The sequence below is a fragment of the Anas acuta genome, chromosome 12 (genome assembly GCF_963932015.1).
Source record: "Anas acuta chromosome 12, bAnaAcu1.1, whole genome shotgun sequence".
NCBI lineage: Eukaryota > Metazoa > Chordata > Aves > Anseriformes > Anatidae > Anas > Anas acuta.
The window spans coordinates 8,607,849-8,632,131 of record NC_088990.1 but is presented as its reverse complement, the minus strand read 5'-3'; the positions used below and the strand labels follow the sequence as shown (position 1 = coordinate 8,632,131).

The 24,283-nt window shown below is 42.3% G+C and overlaps 1 protein-coding gene across 1 annotated transcript; it reads left to right on the top strand.

Annotated features, from left to right (window-relative positions):
* MTHFS (methenyltetrahydrofolate synthetase) lies at positions 1-23,837 on the top strand. The gene is made up of 3 exons (XM_068695754.1): positions 1-243; positions 3,647-3,911; positions 23,035-23,837. Exons 1-3 carry the CDS (start codon positions 91-93, stop codon positions 23,256-23,258), a joined length of 642 nt encoding a protein of 213 aa, XP_068551855.1. The 5' UTR covers positions 1-90; the 3' UTR covers positions 23,259-23,837.
* The last annotated feature ends 446 nt before the right edge of the window (positions 23,838-24,283 follow it).

Below are 24,283 nucleotides of genomic sequence, written 5' to 3'. Positions count from 1 at the left end.
GACCTCAGCTGGCTGCAAGCCACGAGGGAACCGAGCCCAGCAGCTCCACAACGCTGCCCCGAGGCGCTGCTGCCCGGCTCCCCGGGGCTCATGGAGCCGCCGCGGGAGGGCGGCGGCGGCGTCCCCGAAATGGCGGCGGCGCTGCGGGCCGCCAAGCGGGCGCTGCGAGCCGAGCTGCGGCAGCGGCTGCGGGCAATGGGCACGGCGGACAAGCAGCGGCAATCCCGCCTGCTCAGCCGCAAGGTGGGTGCGAGCCGGGGCCCTGCCGTCACCCGGAGGCTTCCAGGAAGAGCGGAGCACCGGGGGCGGGCGGGGAGGACGAAGGAAGCGGGCCCGGCCCCGGCTCTCCGCGGGGAAGCCCGCCGGGGGGTTTCCGAGCCCCGCCGGGAGCCCAGGAGGGGACTCGGGGCCGCCGCCAGCTCCTCGGATCCCTCCTGGAGCAGCGGGGGCGGCTTGGCCATTGCCGTGCCCCTTCCTAAAGCGGCTCCGGCGGTGATCAGGCCGGAGCAGGGCGCTGGAAGAGGACGGGGCTGGGATTTTAGGGCTTTGGGGTGGCTGCTGCGGGCGAGGGGCATTTGTGGAGTGGGGACGGGCTCTGCGGTGCAGCCCGGCGCGGGGGGGGCTTCACGTGGCTGTGGGGTGGCTTATCCTAAAATGTTCGCGTCGGCCTGGCTTTACAGCTAGCCCCGTGTCAAAACTTAGCGACTGGCTCATCCTGGCCTTTTGCTTAACTGTCTGTAATTGCCCTTCTGTCTCCTTCGGGGTATTTCTTCCCTGCAATTTGATTTCTAATGTGATTTTTATACTTTAAAAGGTATCAAGAGGGGTTTACCTCACTGGTGTCATAGCACAGAGTGGTACCAATGTGTTCTTTTGAAATGTCCTGTTCGCATTTGGATGGCAAAGTTTTTATATAGATGTATTTTGTCATTTTAATAAACACAATAAAATTTTATTTTTCAGTCACTGCATGTAATAGAACAGTCATCCTTTTTTTTTGCAGCACCAGAGTGTACTTCTAGATGATCTATGTTTATATTGTTATTTTCCTGCCAAAGGATCTTAAATCTTTTTATAAACTTTGCTTAGTACTAATGTGTAGCCACTTCATGAATGTGACATGGCAGCACAGACACTTTAGGTCATAGGTTCAGTTGGAACTCACATAAACTTTTTTTCATTGCTTTTATATATATACAAATATATATATAAAATATATATTATATAAACATATATATATGCATTACATCCTACTACAATGCAAGTATATTTTAATAATCTCATACCACAGACTTAAATCACAGTTTTTATAACATCCTGTCACAGTCCTCTGCCAACTTTATAAGCACCCAGGCCATATACAGAACTTTATGGAGCTCTCAGCCTTGGTCTAACTGCAGCTGATAAAACTCAGCAACAGGACACTTGTCTCTGTGGGTGAGGACATACAGAATATAAAGCTTTATTTTGCTTAAAAGAAAGCATTGGGAAATATGACATAAGTTGATGTTATCATGCCATTTTAATATTATGACACAAGTTGAAAATCATGAGCTTTCTTCAGACACAATGGTATTGCACAGCTGACAGAAGAGAGTCAGCTTCCTTATGGGAAGGGAATGCAGCTGACATGAAATTCTTGAAAATGATGAGAAAGTACTTTGAACAATATGAGGCTGAAAGTGTAGCTCTATAATGTATATCAGTAAGTGTAGCTAATAAAAGTGAGTATGTTCTTTTATAGCACCTGAAAAGCATTTTTAGTAGTAAAATCTCATCTCAAAATTATCTTTAAATTCAAACCAAAATTGCTTAGCTTCTGGATGACTGTTCTTTTTTAACATGTCTATTCATGATTAAAGTCATGCTGTTTGCATGCTCTAATTCTGCAGCAACAGCCATCAACAAAGGGCACACAATACTTGTAAGTGTGGAAATTTTCTCACTCTTCTCAGAAACTGCTCAGAGTCTTGGCAACTTTGTCTTCACATTTCTGAAAACATTTGAAGTCATGCCTTTCTGATAGCTTGTGGTTTTACATCTCCAACCTCACTTCTTTCTGTACTGCATAATCATTCGTGTTGTTGGACATGTCAGAACAGATTTGACCTGTGTGGTGCCCACAGCACCTCTTTGACAGAGGAGAGTTTTGTGTTTCGGTTTCTCTATGCTGTCAACCCATGAAAAGGTTCAGCTCAGGAGCCCCTCAGTAACATGAATCACAGGCATTGTCTGGAGTCTGCAATTTGACTAAATAGTTGGTTCTTTCAAACAAAGGCTGCCATGGAAATTCTGTTGTTTAAGAGCTTAATCACTTAGTTGGAAAAATCCATGTGTAAGGTTGAACAAATTACAAAAAGAAGTAAAGTACGCTTTTGAATTGTTAGGCACTTCTATGGCCAAGCAACACATTACCATAATTTGGGCCAGCGTGTTTCATTATATCTTGCCTTACAAAATATATCCATCTTTTGAATATTTCACCTGGGCTTTTAGCTGGTGTGCTAGAAAGAAAAAAAAAAAAAAAGGAATGAGAACCAATTCTCCCCTCAGATACGGGCATATATCTCTCAAAACAGGGAAAGGGCAAGGGGTAAAGCTCAGGAGAGCAGTTACCCTGCAGTTACACAAACACAGAACAGAGGATTTGGTGTAAGCACAGTTTCTCAATTGTCTGATATTTCTGACAGCTTTTTGCAAATGCGTAGAATAAGCATAAATCACATTTAAGTCAGAAGGGACACATTTGTATTTGTCTTGTCTTGATGTAAGTAACAAAATATATAAGATACTAAAGAGAGAAGACAAGCCTTAAAAAAAAAAACTCCTCACAAATTTTAACATGGAATTTAATCTGGAATTGGGCAGAGACATAGTAAGGTATGAATCTGTTAACACTCTTTCACCATATAAGCATTTTTTATTTTCCTTCCTACATTCAATCTTTCGTAAGTCCAGCACAGACGACCTCATGAAAATAAAAAAAAATGGCAAGGCCATCTTTCCTTCAAGCTCTGAAAAATGTGCAGTAATAAGATCACCTATCAGAAGCAGGTGATGTTTGTAGTCATATATCTAAATTTGCTGGATGTAAGGCATTTCAGATTAAAAAAAAAAAAAAAAAAGAAGGGCCTGATCTTGCAAGACTTTGAGCTCTGCAGTCAACTGCTTTGATGCTAATTTTCTTTTGAGAAATTTCATTGATGCACTTCTCATCCTGCCTAGGCCCAGTTGTGAAATGCAGCATGTAAAAAGGATGGAAAATACGGAATGCAAAATCCTCATGTCTTGTATAAGCTGGCAGGTCTGACCTGCTGTATCGTTCTCAAGTGATGTTTGCTGTTTGAGGATGCCTGCACTATATGGCACAAATATTTAAAGGATCTGGACTGTCTCTAAAACTGTTTTTTGATGGCCCAAACCTGTGTTATAATGTTTTGTTCACTTGCAGCAAAAATTTGTCCATTTTGATTTTGCTCATGGTAGGGAGTAGGAAACAAAGTCAGTTTATTTTATTCTCTTTGTGATTCATGGTAGTTTGTATCTCTGCTCTTTCCAATGGGTATTTTCCTCCAGTTGTGTTTTTTATTAAAGTCTGTTGTTTAGTAAACTTTTCATAAGCTCATCACAGCAATTTCCTGTATAGGTGATTGGGCATTCAAGGTACCAAGAATCCAAAAGAATTGCAATCTTTCTGAGCATGCCAGATGAAATCCAGACAGAAGAAATCATTAAGGACATTTTTAAGCAAGGCAAGGAGTGTTTCATCCCACGTTACAAACCTGACAGCAATCACATGGACATGCTAAAGTTATCATCAGCTGAAGACATTTCTTCACTTACTTTGACATCCTGGAATATTCTTCAGCCTAGTGACGATGACAGTGCAAGAGAAGAAGCTCTTGCTGGTGGTGAGTATTTTCCTCCTACATCACAGGGTTGTTGATCAAGAGTAGTCAGGATGCTGGTAAGAAGTAATCAGATAGTGAGAATTAAATGAAATGTTATGCTATGGTCTAATGTGTTGTGGTAGAGATGCTGAAGTCGATGTCAGCAGGTGCTACTTTCTCTCGCCTGTTTCTCTCTAACGTGTGCCACCCCTGTGATATGCCAGCAGAGCTGGCAAGAAAAATATTGCACAGTTGATCCAACTGAAAGTAGCCCTCCCTCCAGAGAAATTTGCTCCCTGGTCCCCTTCCACGGACAGGCTCAATGCAATCTTGGCAAGCACAGCATAGGGCCTCATGGAGGCAGGAGCTTGCTAGAAGATGCTTGGGCTGCCATTGAAAGTCATGGGGATTCGCAGATATTTTCAGACACACTCTGAGAACTTTAGTTTCCACTGCCTGAGAGGTACAGAACTTTTCAGGTGATGCCTGTAGGCTGACAAGAGGATTTTCTGAAATCTTTGATCCTGCAAATTGTATTGCATGGATGAATCACAGTGCTGATGTGGAGCCTGCCCATGCAGAACAGCTTTCTGGACTGAGACCTTAGACTGAAAATAAAAAAGAACTTTATTGCAGGCTTGGGTAAACATTGCAAACTCTTTTCGATCATTGTCTTTTTCATTTTGATCTTAAAATGCTGTCTCAGACACTGGATTCTTTACAGAGTTGGAAAGTTACAAGTTCATTTAGGTCTATCTATGACATGTGGTTTGGTCCCAAAAGAATCTCTCTCCTAACCTAAAATTCCTCAGCTTTTACAGAATTGTAAACAAACTTACTTTTTCTGTGTCTGCATTAATTATTTTCATTCTTTTTGTAAACACATTAGCGTCTTTCTGAAACATCTGCAGAAATGTTTAGTGGATCAGGCTTGAAACCTCAGGCTGGGGAAGTTTTCTCTAGATGGAAATTTACCATGCAGACAGCTTCCACACCTCACAGACTCACCAGCTTTTTAATGCTCAGTACAGGAACATAAAATTTATATGAATCTGTTTGGTTGAACTGGGTTTTGTGTTTGTTTTGGGATGCCAATGTGCTTTCCCAGAACACTGCCCTATAGACAATTCTGCTGGAAACATTAGCTCTAGTACGTAGTCTTCATTTATCAGCATTTTCACTGTGTTTGTTTCTCTTTGTTTTTTTTGGATCACTACCTCTTTCTTAATTCAGAATCTTTTCCATGTCCACAATTCAGGCAGCAAGGGATTTAACTGCTTCATACATCTGTCTTCTTTCCATTTAATATTTAATACTGTTATTTGTTTTCCTTTTTTTCCCTTATAAATTTCTATATATCAGTGGTATCGAGTGGCTTTTGAAGGTAACCCTTAAAGTGTCCAGGGTTCTGTTGATTAAGTCTAGTTAGATACTTGGGACAAACTTTTGCACTACTAACGAGCTGCTGTTGAATTTAACAAGTCTGTTGCAGAGATCACAAAGGAAACATACAATTTTAGGTGTAATGGGAGCAGGGACTACCAGGTGCAGAGTGCACTGGGATGGACCTGTGGTACCTGGCTAGCCCTGGAGCTGCTGTTTCATTCTCGGCACCTGGGTATGCTTATGGGCAGAGAGCAACGCCAAGAGGGCTACAGCGGTCCTGTGAGTCCTATATTTAGGCTGCTGACTGCAGTGAGAGGTCAGGGGAAGAGTTGTAAGAGGCATTTCACGGAGATCTCATGTGTTGTGTTTTGAGGAGCACAGAATGATGAGAGTGCATTTGCTCAAAATTACTCATACTTCTGTTTTGATGTAATTTCTGAAATGGTACTGTTTCTCTGATCAGCAGTTGTAACAATTGATATAAGGCCATGTCAGTCTTGTCCCGTCTGAAGCTTTAGTTTAGTCTGTTTTTACTCTATAATGCAGGAATACTTTGTTGTGGATAGGAAGTCAGATTCTGGTCCTTTTTCCTTGGAAAGCTTTTGAAGATTAGAGAGTAAGTTTAGGTTTTTTTTGCACTATTACATAATTGGACAGATACACTCCAATTTGTCCCCACAGAAACAGACACCGTATCTCTGCATCTTTAAAATACTTCTGCTATATTTTTGTGTCACTTATATCGTTTGAACTTTGGTACATTTGCAGGAATGCAAATTGCCTTGCTACTACATTTGTCCTTCATTGTTGGAATTATGCACGGATGAAACATTTATCTTTGTGATGTTATCAAATACTGTGGTGATCTGAGGCATTTACATTGTTATAAAGAGATGACATGGTGTTATACTAGTAATGTTCCCATTGCTTGCATAAGTTGCTATGTAATTTCCAAGGAATACCCTGCAGGTACATAAATAAGTCATGTCACTACTGAGTGTATTCATTTTGCATGACAAAAAGCTTAAATTCAGACTGTCCTTAAAACTTCTTTCCTCTTTTTAAGGCAGAGTTATTGTGAAGAACAGCTCAAATGTAAAACTAGGTATAATTTTTGCATGGTTTCCCAATCTTTGGTAGTACATGCAGGCTGTGTTTAGTAGACATGAGCCCCTCCTCTGGGAGATGGTCCTTTTTCTGTTGGATCAGGATTTACCTGTTTTCATCTTGACAGCACAGCACATTACACCTTGTTGTCATAAACAAAGATCAGTGTAGTTTCTGTAGTAGAAAGTCTGTTGTCTTCGCTACCATACATGGATAACTATTTTAATATGAAATATTCCTTTCTTCAAGCTAAGTGGACACAGAAACAGAAAGAACAAAGCTGGAAAAAGCTCAGGTATTTTACTTGGAGTAGGGGTGTATGTAAATGCATGACTTTCCAGGTATGCTCACTGAAAATTTTAGACAACTTTTGGAACAAGCCAGTGGTACATTTTCTCAATAGGTCTGAATTCACGTGCTTAAATCCTTTCCCATCAGAAATACAAATATGCACCGGTATAGTTTGTTGCCCAAGGTAATACTTTTGATGAAACTTTAGGCAGGTTGCAGCAATTGTTTACACGAGCGTAAACACCTTACACAACCATGGAAAGAGTAAATCAGATAAAACCATGCTCCCTGTTTGCTTCTTATCACGACTCCTACAGAAATTTAAAGGACACCTTCCCAGCAGCTCTCATCTCAGTGTGGTTTAGGGAGGCGGTGTGATTCAGCAGGCTGGACATGGGTTTCCTCATTTATAATGTTATTTATTATTACTTGAATCTACTCTGAGTGCTATGGGTGAACAGCTAAGTTGTTCCTCCTAAAAAACGATTATTCTTACTGGGACTTGAAAAAATTGATTGGGTTGAATGTGACCCTGTGGTAAAATTCTTGGAGGTGACTTTTTTTAAGGGAGTCGTGACCAACTTTGGCCTCAGGGATCTAGCTGGAAATCTTGCATCCAGTGCATATTAAAATTAAATGTCCATAAGCAAATTGTAGACTGGTAGTTGAAGATGTACAATAAATTATAGACAACTTTTAAAACATTCACCTGGGTGATGGGGAGAGGATTTTTGGCCTAGATACTTGTTTTTGGCTGAAATAGGTATTAGAAATTGTGGCTCTGAATCTGCTTACTCTAGTGGATTGTGAGGTACTCTCTGAAGAAATGCAAGAAGCAGGATTACATGTACAAACTTAGTTCAGCCTCTTTATCTGTGTATATTCTGCCTCAGTCATCAAGTAGGCCATTATGTAGTCCTTGCCCATTAGATCTGGGGTCATTCAAGATGAACCCTGATGCAATGATCTAGACTCTTTAAAAGATGCAAAGGATCAACGCTGTTAATGAATGCTGCTAATAAGTATGCATTCAGTCATTTGTTTTCTCCCTTTTGTTCAAGTTAGAGCGGCAGGCCTTTTTTGCTGTACATTATTCCAACTATGGTATGACACAAGTCGTCATTTCTGTATGGGCTCTTTATCACTGTAATGTTCAATGACTTAAGAATACTGCCTGGCAGTTGCCGAGGACCAGCAGAGGCTCAGGATGCTGGGTTCCAGGCTGTGCTGTTGGGAAGAGTTGCCCCCAGTGAACACAGACTCTTTTGCCTGTCTTTCCAAACAACATGGCTTCTTCTCTGTTCCCTCCAAAGTGATTGCTTCCCAGGCTTGTCTCATGCTTGGGCTGGACCCCCCTTTTCCAAGTTTTAATTTCGCTGCCAGCAGAATGCCTGCCTCCATCCCTTCTGCTCTTTGCCCAGCGTCTGTGTCTCCCTCCCTGTGTCCTTCTTGGCCTTTCTTACCAGACTGCACATTTCCTCTTCCTCCCAGTCATAGGCTGTCACTTCCTAGGCAACTGGGCCAACATAAATAGCTTGCCACCGCCAAAAGGAAGGAGATCATGTGTTTTCTTTCACTTGTCTGAGTCCAGACATACATGATTCCTTGTCCCAGTTTTCTCATTTCCTTCCTCACTGGTGTGGCTTCTTTCTCATTGCCATAGAAAAAAAAAAAAAGAAGAAAAAAAAAGCAAAAAAAAAGCTTTTCTGTTAAACAGCACTTGTACTAAACAGCACAAAATTGATTCTGGAGTACTGTGTTTAGGTCTGGGGCCACCAGCACAAGAGAAGGACACAGAAGAAACTTGGAGAAGGCTCTAGGGAGACATCACAGAGGCCTGCCAGTGCGTAAAGTAGGCCTACAGGAGAGCTGGGGAGGGACTCTCTGTCAGGAAGTGTAGTAACTTCATTTTAAACAAAAAAGGGAAGATTTAGATTAGATATTTGGAAGAAATTCTGTACTATGAGGGTGGTGAGACACTGGAACAGGTTGTCCAGAGAAGCCCTGTCCCTGGAAGTGTTCAAGGCTGGGTTGGATGGGGCCTGGACAACCTGATCTGGTGTGAGGTGTCCCTGCCATGGCAGGGGCTTGAAATTAGATGATCTTTGAGATCCCTTCCAACTCAAAGCATTCTGTGATTCTGTGATTCTCATGCAGAGTTTTGTGATCCTTTCTTGTGGGCACTGCTGGATTAAATCAGCCGCTGCCCTCTCTTCTTGTCTTCTGTTTGTCCCAGCCCTCTGCTGTGGTGCTGGTACTGTTATCCATGTGGCCCCACTGGCATGGGGAAACCCTCTGCCAATTTGGACTGGTGCAACTAAAGGCTTGGCAGGAAACTGGTGATGAGGGGTTGCATAAACTGGTGACTAGAAGAAATGTCAGTGAAACTCCAGCCCTCATTTCCTTCCATGTTTCAGTTCCCAGTCTCGCCCAGTCAGAGGGACTAGGGCAACCCCTGCAATAAAAGTCCTTCTGAGTCCTTCTGAGTCTGAGCCTGCAGCTCCATGTGCCCTTCTTTGCCTCGCTGCTGGCCTAGGGAGTTCTCCCTCCCTGCAATTTCAGCGTATTCCCACCCCGGCCTCTCTGTGGTAAACCAGATCAGTGAGCATGGATGAAAAAACATTTTCTTCCTCTCTGCCTGTTTTGGTTGGGAATTTTGTAACCCAAATAAGTGAATACATCCAGTTTGCCACATGACCTTCTTGATGCAGGGTGCGTGGGATGGGATTGAGTAGCCAGGATGGAGACAATGTCCCTTATAAACTGGCACTAGTTCCTGGTGAGCTGTGGGGCTATCTGTGCGCTTGCAGCTCCAGCAGTGGTAGAGAAGGTGGCATCCTCAGAGAGGTGCAGCACGATCTTTCGTATGCTGTGCAAATGGCAGATTTTCAAACATTTACAATATTTTATAAGACCAACTCAAATGGATTCGAGTGGCTAAAGCCAGATCGTTGACGCAGAGGCTACTCTGATCAAGTTTTCTACTTGCCCCAAAACATGGAGCAATAGAGGTTTCCTGGTCATTTTTTGCTAGCATTGTTCTTAGAAACCAGTGAACCATTTTGCCTTTAATAAAAAAGAACATAAAAAGCTTGGTTTGTCGTAAATGCCCAGACTGAAAAATATAAGCACTTGGAAATATAGCATCCTATATATAATGGGGAATGCTGAATAATCTGGTACTACTCTCATGGAGAATAATGTATTTTTGCTTCCAGAAATGAATGCATTAAGAACTGGACTCGTATTTTGTAATTTAATTTGGAGACTTCCAGAATTTTTAGTGTTGGAAACAGTAGTGGCCTACTGATCACAATATTTGTGTTGTCTTCAAATTAATTAGTGAGATGCTAACTAGATAATCCGTGATATAAATACCAGAATATTTATTAAGGAAAAATCCAAAGGTCAAAGTGAGGAAATGCTAACATATGTCTGTCTATCAGTGACTTACTGCTGCTTCATTTTCACATAGCCCTTTGTACATTAACTTTTGAGGTTAGAGCAGTTATATTTTTCTGTCCTTACAACCTGCAGAATACTTTGAGCCTTGCTGTGACATAAATGACAACAATATGCTGATAGCGAGAATGGACAGGGCCAGTTTACCTGTGTGGATCGTATTTGGTTTATAAGAGCTATTTACACTGGGAAGTGTGAACCCTCTTGCAAGCAAAATGCTGTCTACCGCTAGACTACAATTCCAAGCAAATCCAAGTAGCCTGATTTTTTTCCAGAATAACAATTATCCCCATTTTAGACTTTGCCATTGGGATCTGCCCTGCAGAAATGTTTTAGTCTGTGAAAGCTCTGTTTCACCTGTCATTAAAGTCCCACAATTTTGTTGCACATTCGAAGAGTCTGCATGTGCTGCCAGGAGCGATGGCCTTTTGATGACATTGCTATTCTGTCATTCCAAATTTTAGCAAAGTTCTTCAGAAGTATGGCTGAGGTTGTGGCAACACAGTCTCAAGAGGAAGAGATTAATTTACAGCTGCAAAGTAAAATAGGATGTAAAAAATAAGATAATGGGTTAGAACCCACTTCCTCTCCTGCCCCCCTAAAAAATGCACCAGAAATTGGAAGATTTTGAAATACAAGGCTCATGAAAGCTTAGAAATAAAAAGCAGTACAAAGAAAAGCGGTGTCTTGAAGCACAGGGAAGGTCTAGTAAGCTACTTCAAACCCATTGGAGGTTGTAGAGTTGTACATGGAGGAATAATGGGAACATACAAAATGGTGTTAATCATTCTGAAAAAACACTTGTGGTAAATAATACTCGTGGGTAACTGTGACATATTTAAGTGATATACACAGATTGGAAAGTATCTGGAATAAATGAAATACAGGTTTGTGGAAAGCAGACGTTAAATATTACTGCTTAGTTAAAAAAAAAAGTGAAGTGATTGAGGGTAGTATTAGATTTTCTTTTCCTCTGGGAGTCTTGATTAAAACTTACAGTACAATATATGTCAAGGGGTAGATTACAATTTAAAATCTTTTTACACTGGTCATAAAAAAGAAAATCTGAGACTGTGGGATGAAACAAAATTGAAAATTGAGGCTTAGCTCTTAATATAATTTATTTTTTAATGATATGATCAGAAGTTTGGAATGAACTTCTGCTTGGAGACAATGAGCCATAGTATTGTGATACGCATGAGGAGAGCAAATTCAGTGCAAGTGAGGCGTTAACATTCTGGTGGTGAGTCTACTTGTGGAGGGAGGATGCTGCCCCCACGAAGTGCAGGGTCACAGCACTGGCCATTCAGTCCAGCATCGTGAGTTTTACAAGATGTAGGAAACCTCACAACTTGTAGCTATGTTGCAATAGCTGAAATTTCTTCCTACCACTGCAGATACAGCTCTTGGCTTATCCTCTTACACACAGGTTCTGGTTTTTCGTTACCTGTGGGCATTCTGGTCATTCCTATAAGCAACTATTTTTATTTCTATTAAGCCCTTGGTTCTGCAACATTCTGACAGCAGTGAGTTGTAGTCAGTTAGTTGTAATGTGAAATATTGTGCTCCTTGTTACATTAATATTACATTATGTTCCTATGCTATGTGAAATATTATGTTCCTTGTATTCATTTTGAATTTGCTGCTTTCAGTTCAAGTGATACCTCATTCTTCTACAATAAGAAGTAAATAAGGATGTTTGATTTACTTTCTTTTTATTATTCATTGCTTAGTTAAACCTGTATTATATCAATTGTACCCTTTTTTTCTTTACTAAACATTTTCTGTTTTCTTATTCTCATATGGAAGTTTTCTAGATCTGCAGCAGTTCCACCCATTGACCTGTCAGCCTTTGCAATTTTGGAGAAAATATGCTTGAGAAAATGTTTTATGCCCAGGTGAAGAAATATTGTGAAATATATGTAACGACAGTGTACAAGTTAATTCTTTCTGTATATGCCATAACACTGCTTTCAAACAAGCTTGCTGGGCAGGCTTTTTTTACTGGGTTCCACACAGGTATCCCACAGCTACAAGTCATTACAAAAATGTCTGTTCGAGTGTTCCTGATCCATAAAACAGACGAGATAATCTTTAATTATTCTGTATAGGGTGTTCCCTAACATGAAATGCTAGGAAAATACTTGCTTGGAAATAAAATAGTTCAGGTTTTGGACCCAGCTGTGGCAGCAGCTGCTTCCCTTAAGGTTTTCCTGCATTCCAGCCTTCAGTTGCAAGTTGCACGACTCCGTCCCCATGCCTGCCCTGCAGTCTGCACCACCTTCCACAGCTCTGGAGCAGCCTAATAACAATCAGCACCCAATTTGCTGGGCGAATACTCATACTTTTAGCTGGGCTTCTCCCAGTACTTCTGTTTAGAGACATTCTTGCTATGATTACACAGAATCTCTTCTTTGAAAGACTTTCGGATAAAAAAAAAACGTTGAATGCGAAAGTTGATGTGTTTCTGTGGTATCACTTTGTAATGTCCTTTTGGTATGCTTTAGTCCTGAATTTCTTTGGTGCAGACTAAACCATGAACACTGTGGTTTAATTTTAATACTATCTATGCAGAGGTATCCTGCAGTGAACCTGGAGGTCTGAGAGCTCTGGAATACTCTGGTTTTTTTGCTTTTGTTAAGGTCATTAAGGCTTTAAAAGTGCTTTTCTTTGTAATCATCCTAAGATTAACATCCATATTTGCCTTCTTGCAGAAAACATTCTCCCTGCACTCAGCAAAACAACAAAAAAGATTACTTCTTCTGTCATCAACTAATGTTGAAAGAGAAGTGAAAACAACATAGGCGCAGGCTTTAAATTCACTGCAAGTGACTCTGAAGTGTTTTGTTTCAGAGAGCTATTTTGTTAGTGTGAATAGTGGTATTGTCATTTTCTTTACACTGTTTCCTAGGTACAGGAGTCTTTCAAAACCAAATAAGAGGTTAGGTTATTCTGTGGAGTGTGGCATGGGTCTGTATACCAAACTAGTACAGGGGAAATGCAAACATGCATCTTTGGCTGCATTAACTAATCCACAGATTTTTGTCTCCCTTTATTTTCCTTTTTGGACGGGAAGAGGTGGCACTGATTTTTTTCTCTGTGCCTTTGCTCACATAATCTGGATAATCTGGAGGACAGGAGAGGACACCTTTACCTGGTGCTCACCTGTGTATGGTGACGTGGATTGAAGATGCAGTTTGGTGAGACAGCTGAGCCCTGCAGCTGGTGCCAGGAGGAGCAGTCCTGCTGCCTTTTCTTTGCTTCCAGCTCTGTTCTCCCCTTGTCCTCACAACAATGCTGATGTCATCTCTGGTGAGCAGATTTAGCTCAAGAATCTGGCAGAAAATTACTTTTTTTTTTTACTTTTTTTTTTCTTCTCCTAAGATTGGCTTTCTGCCAGATTAGTGGGCTATTAAATCAGGTCAGCACTTTTCCAGCTACAAAAAATTTGTCTTCCTGGCACAGGTAATCCCTGCTCTCTTTGCTGAGATTCAAAATACTGTCATTTCCCCTGTATGGTGGGAAATCCCTTGGACCTGGCAGGGAGCTGCTGGCTTTTAGAGGGCAGGATTCACATGCTGCTGTTCCACAGTGTAATGATAGCTCATAACTGGATGCAGTTCTTGCTTGTGATGCCTTTTGTGTGTATGGGACGGGAATCAGTTTTTGGGTGTAGATGGAGGGCAAATTACTGTCCAGGAGTGATGTGAAGCCCTTTGCCGGCAGGTGTCAGTATTCCATAGATTTGCTATGGAGCACTGGTGTCATTTAGGCAGTTTTCCTATAATTTAAGTCTCATCCAGGCATTGTCAAACACACAGAGAGCTGGAGGGAGGTGGAGGGATGGTGGCGTTTTTTTGTTTGTTTTTTTTTTTTGGTTGGTTTGGGTTTTGTTTATTTTAAGCTGTGCAAGTTTTAAATATAAAACCTTGTGATGGAAGAAGCTGGATTACTCAGCTGTTGTGATGTTAACATGTTTGACACTAACAGGTAAGGTGCTGTCACCTACAAACCAGCTGACTACATGTTCAGCAAACCCTGCCTGGAAGGATGCCTAATGTTTCTATCAAGTGGTGTAGCTCCGTACAGGAGTCAGGTTTATGTGCTGACAAAGAAGTTGATGATATTTCACAAGCGATTCTCTGTATTTTATGATAGGCTATCTGCTGACTGAGTCAAGGGGTGTTGGAAATACTGATAGTGATACATGATGTGTTGAAAAAATCCCCAGATGATTCACTTGTGTCATATTTTGATTTAAAAATATCCAGACAGCAGCAAGCAAAAGAAGACCAAGAGTAGAGAAATGAAGTGCACATACGCATGTATCAAGTGGAAGTATTTTAAATAAGTGCTTAGATAAACACTATGGGAAATGTAGCTGATAAAATCTTAATGAATCTCACACAGGCACACAGAAAGATGCACAAAGATCCTTGTGTTTTAGGTTGTAGCAGAGTTATGACAATCCCAGCATCAACAGCTCAAGCTCCCGTGCCTTGTTAGTTTCTCTGAAGGAGAAACTCAGCAGTCAGCATTTACTGATTTAACAGGATGTGTTGATGTGCTCTAAAGTGGTTGTAATGCAGTTTGTTCTCCCTTCGGAGTTGTTCCTTTGCACATCTTGTTTCAGAGTATTTTGGTGGTTTAAAATCACAGGAGAACGCAGGTGCAACCATTAGAACCAAAAATCTTCCATTGCCCAAGTTTTCCCAATCAAATTGTTCTAACTGCTCCAACGTCTGAATAGCAGAAGTAGGTAAGTCATTTTTCACAGACTGGTTGCTAAAGCATTTCTAAGCAATGATTTCCTTTACTTTGAATTTGCAAAAGCAGACGTTTTTGTAGGTGGCATGGAGTGATTATGGTTTATTTACTGTGCCTTTGCCAACTCGATGAATAATAGCGAAATAGAAAAGAACTAGTTCAAATTTTCTCTTAGGTAGACATTTGGCAGATTCTGAAAATGAGACACTAGACCTCAGCTGACAATAACTTAAACCTCAGGGGAAATGAGTGTGATGGTTATAACCTCACACAGCCTTCCCACATGGTGAAACCAGCCAGAATTTGAACAAGTCTTGGCCTTATACCGATGACACATGAAAGGATATTTATTCGTGCGGCAGGACAGGGTTGTTTGTGCAGGGCTGAAGTACCACATCTGAAGCTGTGCAGTGCCCTTAACCTCTCAAATGCTTTGGCACTAAATTTTGTTTTAAGTAAATTCAAATTAGGAGGAGGATGTTTACTTTTCTGAAGTTCAGTAGCACAGCAGCTGATCAAAAGGCATTATTAGTGGGTTTTGCAGGTTTGATAACAGGAGAGGGACTGACACTCCGTTGTTTTAAACCTGTATGACTGATGGCTATCATGTAGCTTCTCAGAGAGAAGTATAAATATTTTATTGTGCCGTAGTTCAGGAGGGCAAGTGTGAACTGTGGAGACCAATGTTTCATGCTGACACGAAGCACAGACATGGATGAGCAGACAGATAAGTGCTGAGTTGCTCCGTGCTTGTTTGTAGATTCTGCTGATGGTTCTATTTTCTGCAAAATATTTTATTGAAGCAATAACCAAAGCTGTCTCAGTCATTCTATAGTGGACCAATTACCTGTGGCACATGGATGGCAGAGGAGATAGTCTACTTGACATATATATGTGTGTAAAAGAGATTGGTGGGCCACGTGTATGTGTGGATGTGGATAAAATGTTGTTTGCCAGAAGACAAAAGGACACAAAAACCTTCCTGGTGCCTGCAGTGCCCTTAAACAAACAGGAATACAAATGAAGCAAGTGAGTGCCCCTGGATGAGGTGAGCATTAGCCTTGGGGACCTCACGGTGTACCCTGTACCTAAAGTGTGGGCACAGCCAATGGGACCTGGTGTGCAGAGGTGCTCGTGGAGGCTGTCCTCCACTCTCTGGGTGCTGAGGGGCTCAGCTAGCCCTTGGCATGGGTCTGCAGGCAGTCACGCTCTGCAATGGTCTGTTTTTTGATTTCTGTGCCTGGCCAGTGCAAGCATCTCTCTGGCTTTCCTTCTTAGGGGAAAGACTGGCCATGAATAGTTAGAAGAAAGGAGGTCCTGCCAAAGTGCTGTGGTACTGCACAATTAAAGTTGTTCGTGTAATGGAAACACCTGGAGGAAGAGCTCATGTCTGCACTTTAAAATGAGCTGTATTTTTAATCTAATACGAAACACAACTTTTAGTCCTGTTAGATAACTGTGTTTGGGATCACAAGGAGACTACAGAGTGAGCACTCTAGGAAAGCTTTAGAGGAGAGCTGTTTATGAGCAAACAACAAATACCTACAAGAGAAAAGAATTGATTTTCCTCAAACATGTGTCAGTAATTCATGATACTTCCTATGTAGTTCTCAAGGTCAGTGCAGAGGGGACTCAGTGGGGCAATGCTGATTTACAGTAACTGAGGATCTGATCCTTTTGTGTTGTAACTTAGGTTTCAAAGGAAATGAAGATTCATGCTGAGCTTCTGATATTGATTTTCAAAGACTATGTCATGTGAGCAAATCAGAAATGAAACTCTTACCAATATTTCTTTTTCAGGGATTGTATTTGCATTTTAGCAGCCTGTCTGGGGCAAAGTTAAACAACGCACTTGTTTATGGCTGTGATCACTTGTGCTACTGGAAAAACTCGCCATAATTGGTTCTGGATGAATGGCTTTTTTTTCAAATGCTTATCAATTGCAGCAAAGGGTAATGCTTCTGTCTCCTTGCTCATTAGATTGGGATGATAACGCCACAGGGCAGCCAGAGCACAGCCTTTTGCTGGTGGCAGGAGTGGGTCCTGAAGGACATGAGCCCCAGAGGCCAGGAACTGCGGGATCACGGCTGGCTCCAGGTCCTGCCGTCGGAGCAGGGTGCTGTATAGTGTTCCTTACCCTCTTCTGGGCTTAGGATAATGAGCTGGTTTCCTCTGGAAGTGATCCCAGCTCTGGGAAGCACACACACCGGTGGGTTCAGGATTAGGCCTGTAGTGAACAGATTTGTCATTTCCCTTTCCGAACTTCTACCGTGGCAGGTGTGTAATAGCAGAGATGCTGTGCTTGAAACCAAGAGCAGGTTTTTTCCAGAGGGCAGAAAATTTGCATCTGGAAGGAAGTACTGGGCGGTTAGCAACCTCAGTAGTGGTGCAAGGGGCACTCAGGGCATTCCAGGGGGAAAGCTGAGTACTGTTCATCTGCAGCATAATTGAAATATTTACTTCTGTGGAGTTGTTTTCCCCAAGGTCTGGTGATTAACCGAGAGCACACTGTGGTAGGTGCTGTGGAAAGAGCAAGATGACGATCTGAGTCCTGCAGAATATATGTTAAGAAGCTAATACTTACCCAAGAGGCCTAACTGTGCTGATGCTGACAGTAATTAAAGTTATAGTAATGATTCTGCCATTAATTAGAACTTTCTCAGTTATTCCAACTCATTGGCCCATACCCTGCATGTCACCAAGACTGATACTTCAATATTAGGATCAAATGGATTGAGTTAATGTTTTCTTCTCTGCCGGGGCAGCAGATACAGAGGCAGCAGGCAGTTACCGTGTCCTTTTAGTTCTGAAAAGTAAAGTTTTCCTGCGTAAGGGTTTGCTTTTCCTCCATTGTGGTCTTTGGTAGATCATGAAAGCACCAAAGTCAGCTTTCATTCCTTGTAAATGAACAGCTTTCAAGTACTTGTCAGCTCTGCAGAGGCTGTGCGTAGACTGATCTGACACTGCTTATGGTGAGCATTGTGCAGAAAGGCTTTCCTTTTCTTTAAACAGAAAATTGTTCTTGGCCCCGTTCTTCATGGCCCTGCACCTTATGTAACCTTTTATATCTGAGCAAAGCAGAGGGAGTCCCTAATGACCACTGCGGAATGAGCTGTGCTTGGGAAAAAAAAAAAAAAAAAAGCAACTGCTCAAGAGCTCACTGGTGCCGCAGGCACCATACTGGGAGAGCCCAGGCATTTTGTGGGGACACGGCAAGCCAAGCACAGGCAGCTGGGCTTGGGGGAGATATGTCCCCCAAGATAAACTGTGGAATAAATGTCCCTCACAGCAGGGTGGCAGTGGGCTGGGACCCCTTCACGTCAGGGAGGAGAGAGGCTACGCCGGCTGCTCCATCTGAGGGCAGGCCAAGGCCCCAGCAGTCTTTCCATGACCTGTGTCTGGTGCACCATGCTGGACTCTTCTATAATTAACTATTGTCAAGAACACTTCAGAAAACACCGGTTGGCATTTCAAATAGGAACATCAGATTAAGGAGAAGAGAGGTAATGAGGTGCAAGGAGAAAATCCTTCCCTGGGGATCAAATCAAACTTGATATTATCATAAAGGGTAATGAGAAATGCACTGCCGAAGTGAGGAAATTCACCACAGCTGCCTAGAGGAAGCGAAACTGTGTATTCCTATTTAAAACAGCAGAGAGAGGATGCTAATGTTTCGGTCTGCTGGGTAAGTCAGGGGACGCGCAGCATGCACACCTGCCTTTTGCATGTACTTTTGCCACACATTTCCTGAGTCCTCGGGCCAGTCATTTCACTTCTCTGTGTAGACATAAGGTGTGTAGACATAGATGTCTACATGTCAGTGCAGACAAAGCATGCCTGCACACCCACATGGCAGGTTTTGAAGCTGTGACTTGATACTGCTAAATATAGTGGGGCCTAGTAGCACAGACTGGTCTTGTCCCCACCACACAGGACTTGGCTTGCCTCCCAGCATGAGGCCTTGTGGCAGACCATCATGGCAGTATTTTTGTAGCAAAAATCCAAAGATTTGTGTGGCATAAACTGACATGAGGCAGGAAAGCCTGTGTCTGGAGGAACAACCCCAGTTTGGATGGTGTAGGAGGATTGTGCGGGGTGAAAGGGGCCAGGCCTGCACACTTCTGTCTCTGCTGTTCACGGGTACTGGCAGAGCCCGGCAGAGTACTAACAGAAAAACAGTGTGGACCACCTGGGATCCTGTAAATGAGTTTGCTTTCTGGTCCTGCTTTATTTAGCTGTATAAATGAAACCTATGTGGCCGTGTCAGCACGGCTGCATGCCCATGTTGGTAAGTCAGGGTGTATTATTTCACACATGGTGGTACACAGTTGAAGGAGCTGAAGCCACAAGAGCTCATGTCATGGGTAGAGTGAGTATTAGGTGACTGTCATCATAATTGCCAACCTTACATGGATATCCTGTAGCTTAATTAAAGTTTATAAGAAGCATTGGTATTCTCTTCACAGAAGACCTGGGCTGGTGCAGTGTATTGCTGCTTGTGTGTTTTCAGCCCTCAGCATTTTGCAGACCACCTGAGAGAAGTACTCTGAGAGAAGTGCCGATTAACCACAGCAAAAGCCCTCTCGACAGTGGCTGTGCTTTTCTTGGTTTTGTGTCCTGGGCTCCTGGCCTGTTGTCACAGGAGGCTCAGGGATCCCTGAGCCAGCAGTTAATGACTGCAGGCGTGTGAGGGACAGAAGGCATTACAAGGACAGGGACAGAAGCTGGTGGCCATCAGGAGGCCTCATTTATACCATTTTACAAGGCAGTAAAAACTGACTGGTGTTTGATGCTCAAGAGCCTCCTCTTTCTTCTCAGGGACGGGGATTTGGGAAAGGAACAGGCCTTCAGGGCATCCTGAGTGGCAACTCGTGGTCCTACAGGGCTGGAAGGGCTGGTGAGCGTGAGGAGGGCCACATGCCTGGAGGGGCAAGACGTCCTTCCCCTCACCTGCCATCCTGTTGATGTATGCTCACTGCTGATAGTAATCTTACATGTCTGCAATCTTGGTCTCATCTGTGTGTCACTCTCATCCAGCAACAGCTCTTCCCCCGCGCTGCCGCAGGCACCGCAGGAGGTTTTGTTGCTCCCCAAGTTATGTGGAGGGAAAGTGTTTTCGCCATGCAGCTTTCTGCCATTCCTTCTAGCTCCCAGGGCAGGATTTGGGGCTAATACAGCTTGAACTGCCTTCGGGCTCCTTCCAGGGTAGCTGTGTCATTTTTCTACTGAAAGTCTTGCTTGGTATTTTACTTAAATCTTATGCGGTGTGAGTTGCGTGGCTATCAGTGTGTTGTGAGTCAGAGCAAAGGCATTCGGTGTCACACTGCTCTAGTGGAAAAAAAAATATAACGGTAACTATTACAGTATTTACAGCATTGTTTTTTATATTGAGATTTGCACAAGCTTGTTTGAGTTATTCGGCATAAAAAATCCATGATTATAGCGGAGCTAACTCATTAAAGCAGACTCCATTACTCCAGAGAACCCAGAAGAAAACACAGTGCTTTAATACATCTGAATTCACTCGAGTGTGCCCTGTGCTATCAGTTAAACGACACAGAAAATATATTTCTTCCCTGCACTGTTCCTGCCAATTCCCTCTTTCCTTAGTGCTTCCCCAGCTTGTCTCCTTCCTGTCTGTAATATAAATGTAAAAAGAAATTGCACCTTTTTCCTCAGCAGATTTGCCCCTTGTGTACATTCCTACCTGCCAACAGTAGTGGCAGCAAATGTTTTCTGCTTTTTTCCATGAGTCACACGGAGAGAAAACAACTAAAAAATGTGTACGCTAGAGTGTGTTTCTTTTTAAACATGATTGGTGTTTGGTCCGCACTGGTTCCTGGGCCACCTGTATGCCTGTACAAAGCCAATGTGAGGCAAGTCATGGAGAAAACAAAGAATGAGCACAGAATTTACAGGAGAGGATTTGACCTGCAGAATCTCCATTACCAACCATGCTAATGGGGAGAAGACCAACTGGTTTCCAGGTCCTAGTCCATAGGCCTGACAATTGGCAAATATCTGTTTTTATTTGAACACTCAAGAGATTTGACAAGGTATGTCCAACGTGGTGTACACAGTGACACCATAAAAATGTCATCCCTGTCCAAGTGAGACCATATTTCTGCTTTCTTGCCTCTTTTTTTTCTGTTTGCTATTCACCATTTGTCTGTCTTAGGAAACAAAAGTTGACTGCAGTGTGGTAAATTACTGAGGCTCCCTTGTAATTCAACCAGTAATATTCTGTAGCCTCCCCGTTGGCTAATTCCCTCCTCATATTTCCTTGACTTCTTTAAAAAAAGCATACTTCTTAACTGGATGATGCCAGATTTACAAGATTAATCTTTTCCAAGCATCGCATATGCATTGCCTTGCATATTTTATGTCCGTGTTCTAGTTCGGTCAGGTCATGATGGATGGGTGTTCACACCAGTGACTCTTCCTCACTGATGAGCAGTGGAAGGTGATCTCCTGGAGCCTGAGAAGGATGTGCAAATGAGTTGGTCTTGTGTGCACTTTCAGCATGCTCTTCCAAGCTAAGTTCAGAGCTGATACTTGGTCTCACACAGGGTTTCCTGCAACCTGAAAAACTCTGCTTAGCTCTGGTTCTTTCAGTCCATGCTCCCGTGTATCTCCTTGAAAGCTGAGTGTTGTCCCTCAGCTAGATGTGGTGAGAGCTGTGCAGTTCAAAGTGGCAGTAGAGAGTTGGTTTGGAAAAGTACTGCCGCATGCTAGCTCTGGTGAAGGAGCAGAAGGTAATTATAAAACTGCTTCATAAGGCAGTACTGTTGCTATAAGGAAGAAGCAGTGGACTGAGATGCAGTATTTGCTTTCTTTCTAAACTCATTTGAGCTGTGTTTAGTCTGTGCTAGTTTTCCCCTGCCACTCCTGCTTTCCTCTTCTTAAGTGTCTGTCTGCTACAGCAGCAAGTAATGAAAGACTTTATTTGCATTGTGAAACTAGTAAGTGGTGTGTTCCTGGGTTCAGCGGTCAGTACCAGGCCAGCCAAGCTCATTTGTTTAGAGGATGTCCCTGCAAGACTTCTAACACCAGCAGAACAAGCCTTGCATAAGGGATGGAAGCAGCGCGCTGGCTGCTGTGCACCTGGTGGGTGCTCAGCGGGGCAGCCCGTGCCCTTTGCCTGATGGCAGAGGTGTGATCAGCTCCTGAAACGAGTGGGCAGCAGCCTGTAAATTGGAGCATTGATGCGCCTGGCATGATGCTGCTCCACATCTGGTGACAGAGTATGAGCAAAGCGAGTGTAAAGGGCTTACCTGATCCCATCTCTTCTGTCTGGAGCTGGCGGGTGGGATCTGTAGGCAGGGTTTCCCCAATTGCTCGGATCTCTTCTGCCCAGATAACTGGCCACTTAAGCAGCTTGCTGAAGTTTTTTAACTGATTCTGAGTTCCAGTTGTACAATCTCAGAAGGGTCTCAGAGAATCCATACTGTTTGTAATCTCTCTGGAAGGAGAGAGATTTGGTGAAGGCAGGCAGAACACCTGGGTGTGCTGCCGGAGTAACACAAATTGCTGGAGACCCAGCAGGACAGTCCTTTAGGAGAGGAACCTCATGAAGAGACAGCTCTTCAAAACTTCTTCACAATGTAAGAGGGCAGATAACCACTTTCAGAATACTTTGTATTCAAGCCTCTTTGAGTCATTGCATCTTATGGTTGTGTCAAGAAGGTACTCTCTGTCTTACACATCTTTTTCTCATTCTTTTTTTCCTTTCTATTATTGTGCCTGATGTAGAAGTTCATTTGATTTTCTGATTCTTCCTGCATTTAATTTCTCTGAGTTCAATCTCTGTCTAGATTTAGAGTCATAATCATTAGTATTTGGAAGTGTGAGGCTAAAATGATATAATAAATTTGTTATAAGGTAGATTTTTTTTTCTTTCTAGCTTTTCAGGGTCTAATTATTTTACAGCTGATCTAGTATGCAATTGGTAAGATGAAAATGTAAATTCGCAGGTTTAGTATTCAAGGTATTTTTCATCTGATCAAAGAGATGGAAGCATTTTGCAAAACACAAAGCTAGCACTTTTGCTATGTATGAAATTATGTGGATGTAGTCCAGCCATCAGGAAATCCACAGTGCATCCACTAATGTTTATTTCATTTTTCTACAGGGGGTCTTGACCTTATCTTCATGCCAGGCCTTGGGTTTGATAAAAAAGGCAACAGATTGGGAAGAGGGAAAGGATATTATGATACCTATCTTGAAAGATGTATGAAACATCCCAGTGGAAAGCCTTACACGATTGCCTTGGCGTTTAAGGAACAGATTTGTGAAGCTGTGCCCGTGGCAGAAAATGATGTCCCAGTAGATGAAATTCTTTATGAAGACTGCTAAAAGCATCTTGATACCAACCCGCCTTTAGAGTGACCGACCAAAGACTTCAGATCCATTAACCACAACTTTTTGATAGTCATATATGATGTTGGGAGCAATAAAATACATTATTTGTATTCAAACAAGAAAAAAAACACAATGTATATGTGGTAATAGTAATGCAGATTGCATTGATTTGCTTCTAATTAGCAAATATCTGGAGTGAATTCTTATTCTAGAATCAGTAGAAATAAGGATATGTGACTGTTTATTGCAGTAAGAATCATTTATTCTCATCATACTCATGATGAACAAGCTACTTGATACCTAACAGTTTTATTATTCCAGTTTCAGAGTGAACTGTCTACTGATGACATTTCTTTATCCATTCTGATATTTGTTATGGTAAATGTTCTTAGTACTGAAATATTATGTGCATCTGTGAGCAAAACAAGAAACCACCAGATAAGTCGTAGAGTAAGCTGGGTAAAAACTGGTGATTCAAAATAAGTTTTAATTGATTTTAGTGTATGCAAGTAATGTTGATTGTTTATTTGGCTCTGTGATCTCATAATAAAAAGAGTATCTGTTAAGAACAAGTTTCATGTCTATGACTTTTCATACGTGTTTGTTTCTTTTATCTGAATATAAAAATGTCATGTGGTCTCAAATGTGGGCAGGGAGTTCTTGATCTGGAGAACAACTTATTTTTTTCTTTTTTTGTAAAATAACATTCAGAATTAATTCAACCTCTAAAATTTTGTGCATGAGCCATTCTTAATATCCCCAAATGTTGTACGAAGTATGGGAAGTATGAGACACCAAGAATTGCAGAGAACAGTTTTTATGGATTGACTAAGGTTTTGGGTGGGAGGTTATTATTTGCCCCAGGCAGATTAAAAACAATATGTATGTAATTACGCTTTAAGTGTAATGATGTCGAGGGGCAGATTGGAGGAAGATGGACGCCCATTAGTTAGGTGGATGTGGCAGAGATTATCAATCCTCCAGACCATCCTGGAAGTCATCAGGAGGACAATCAGTTT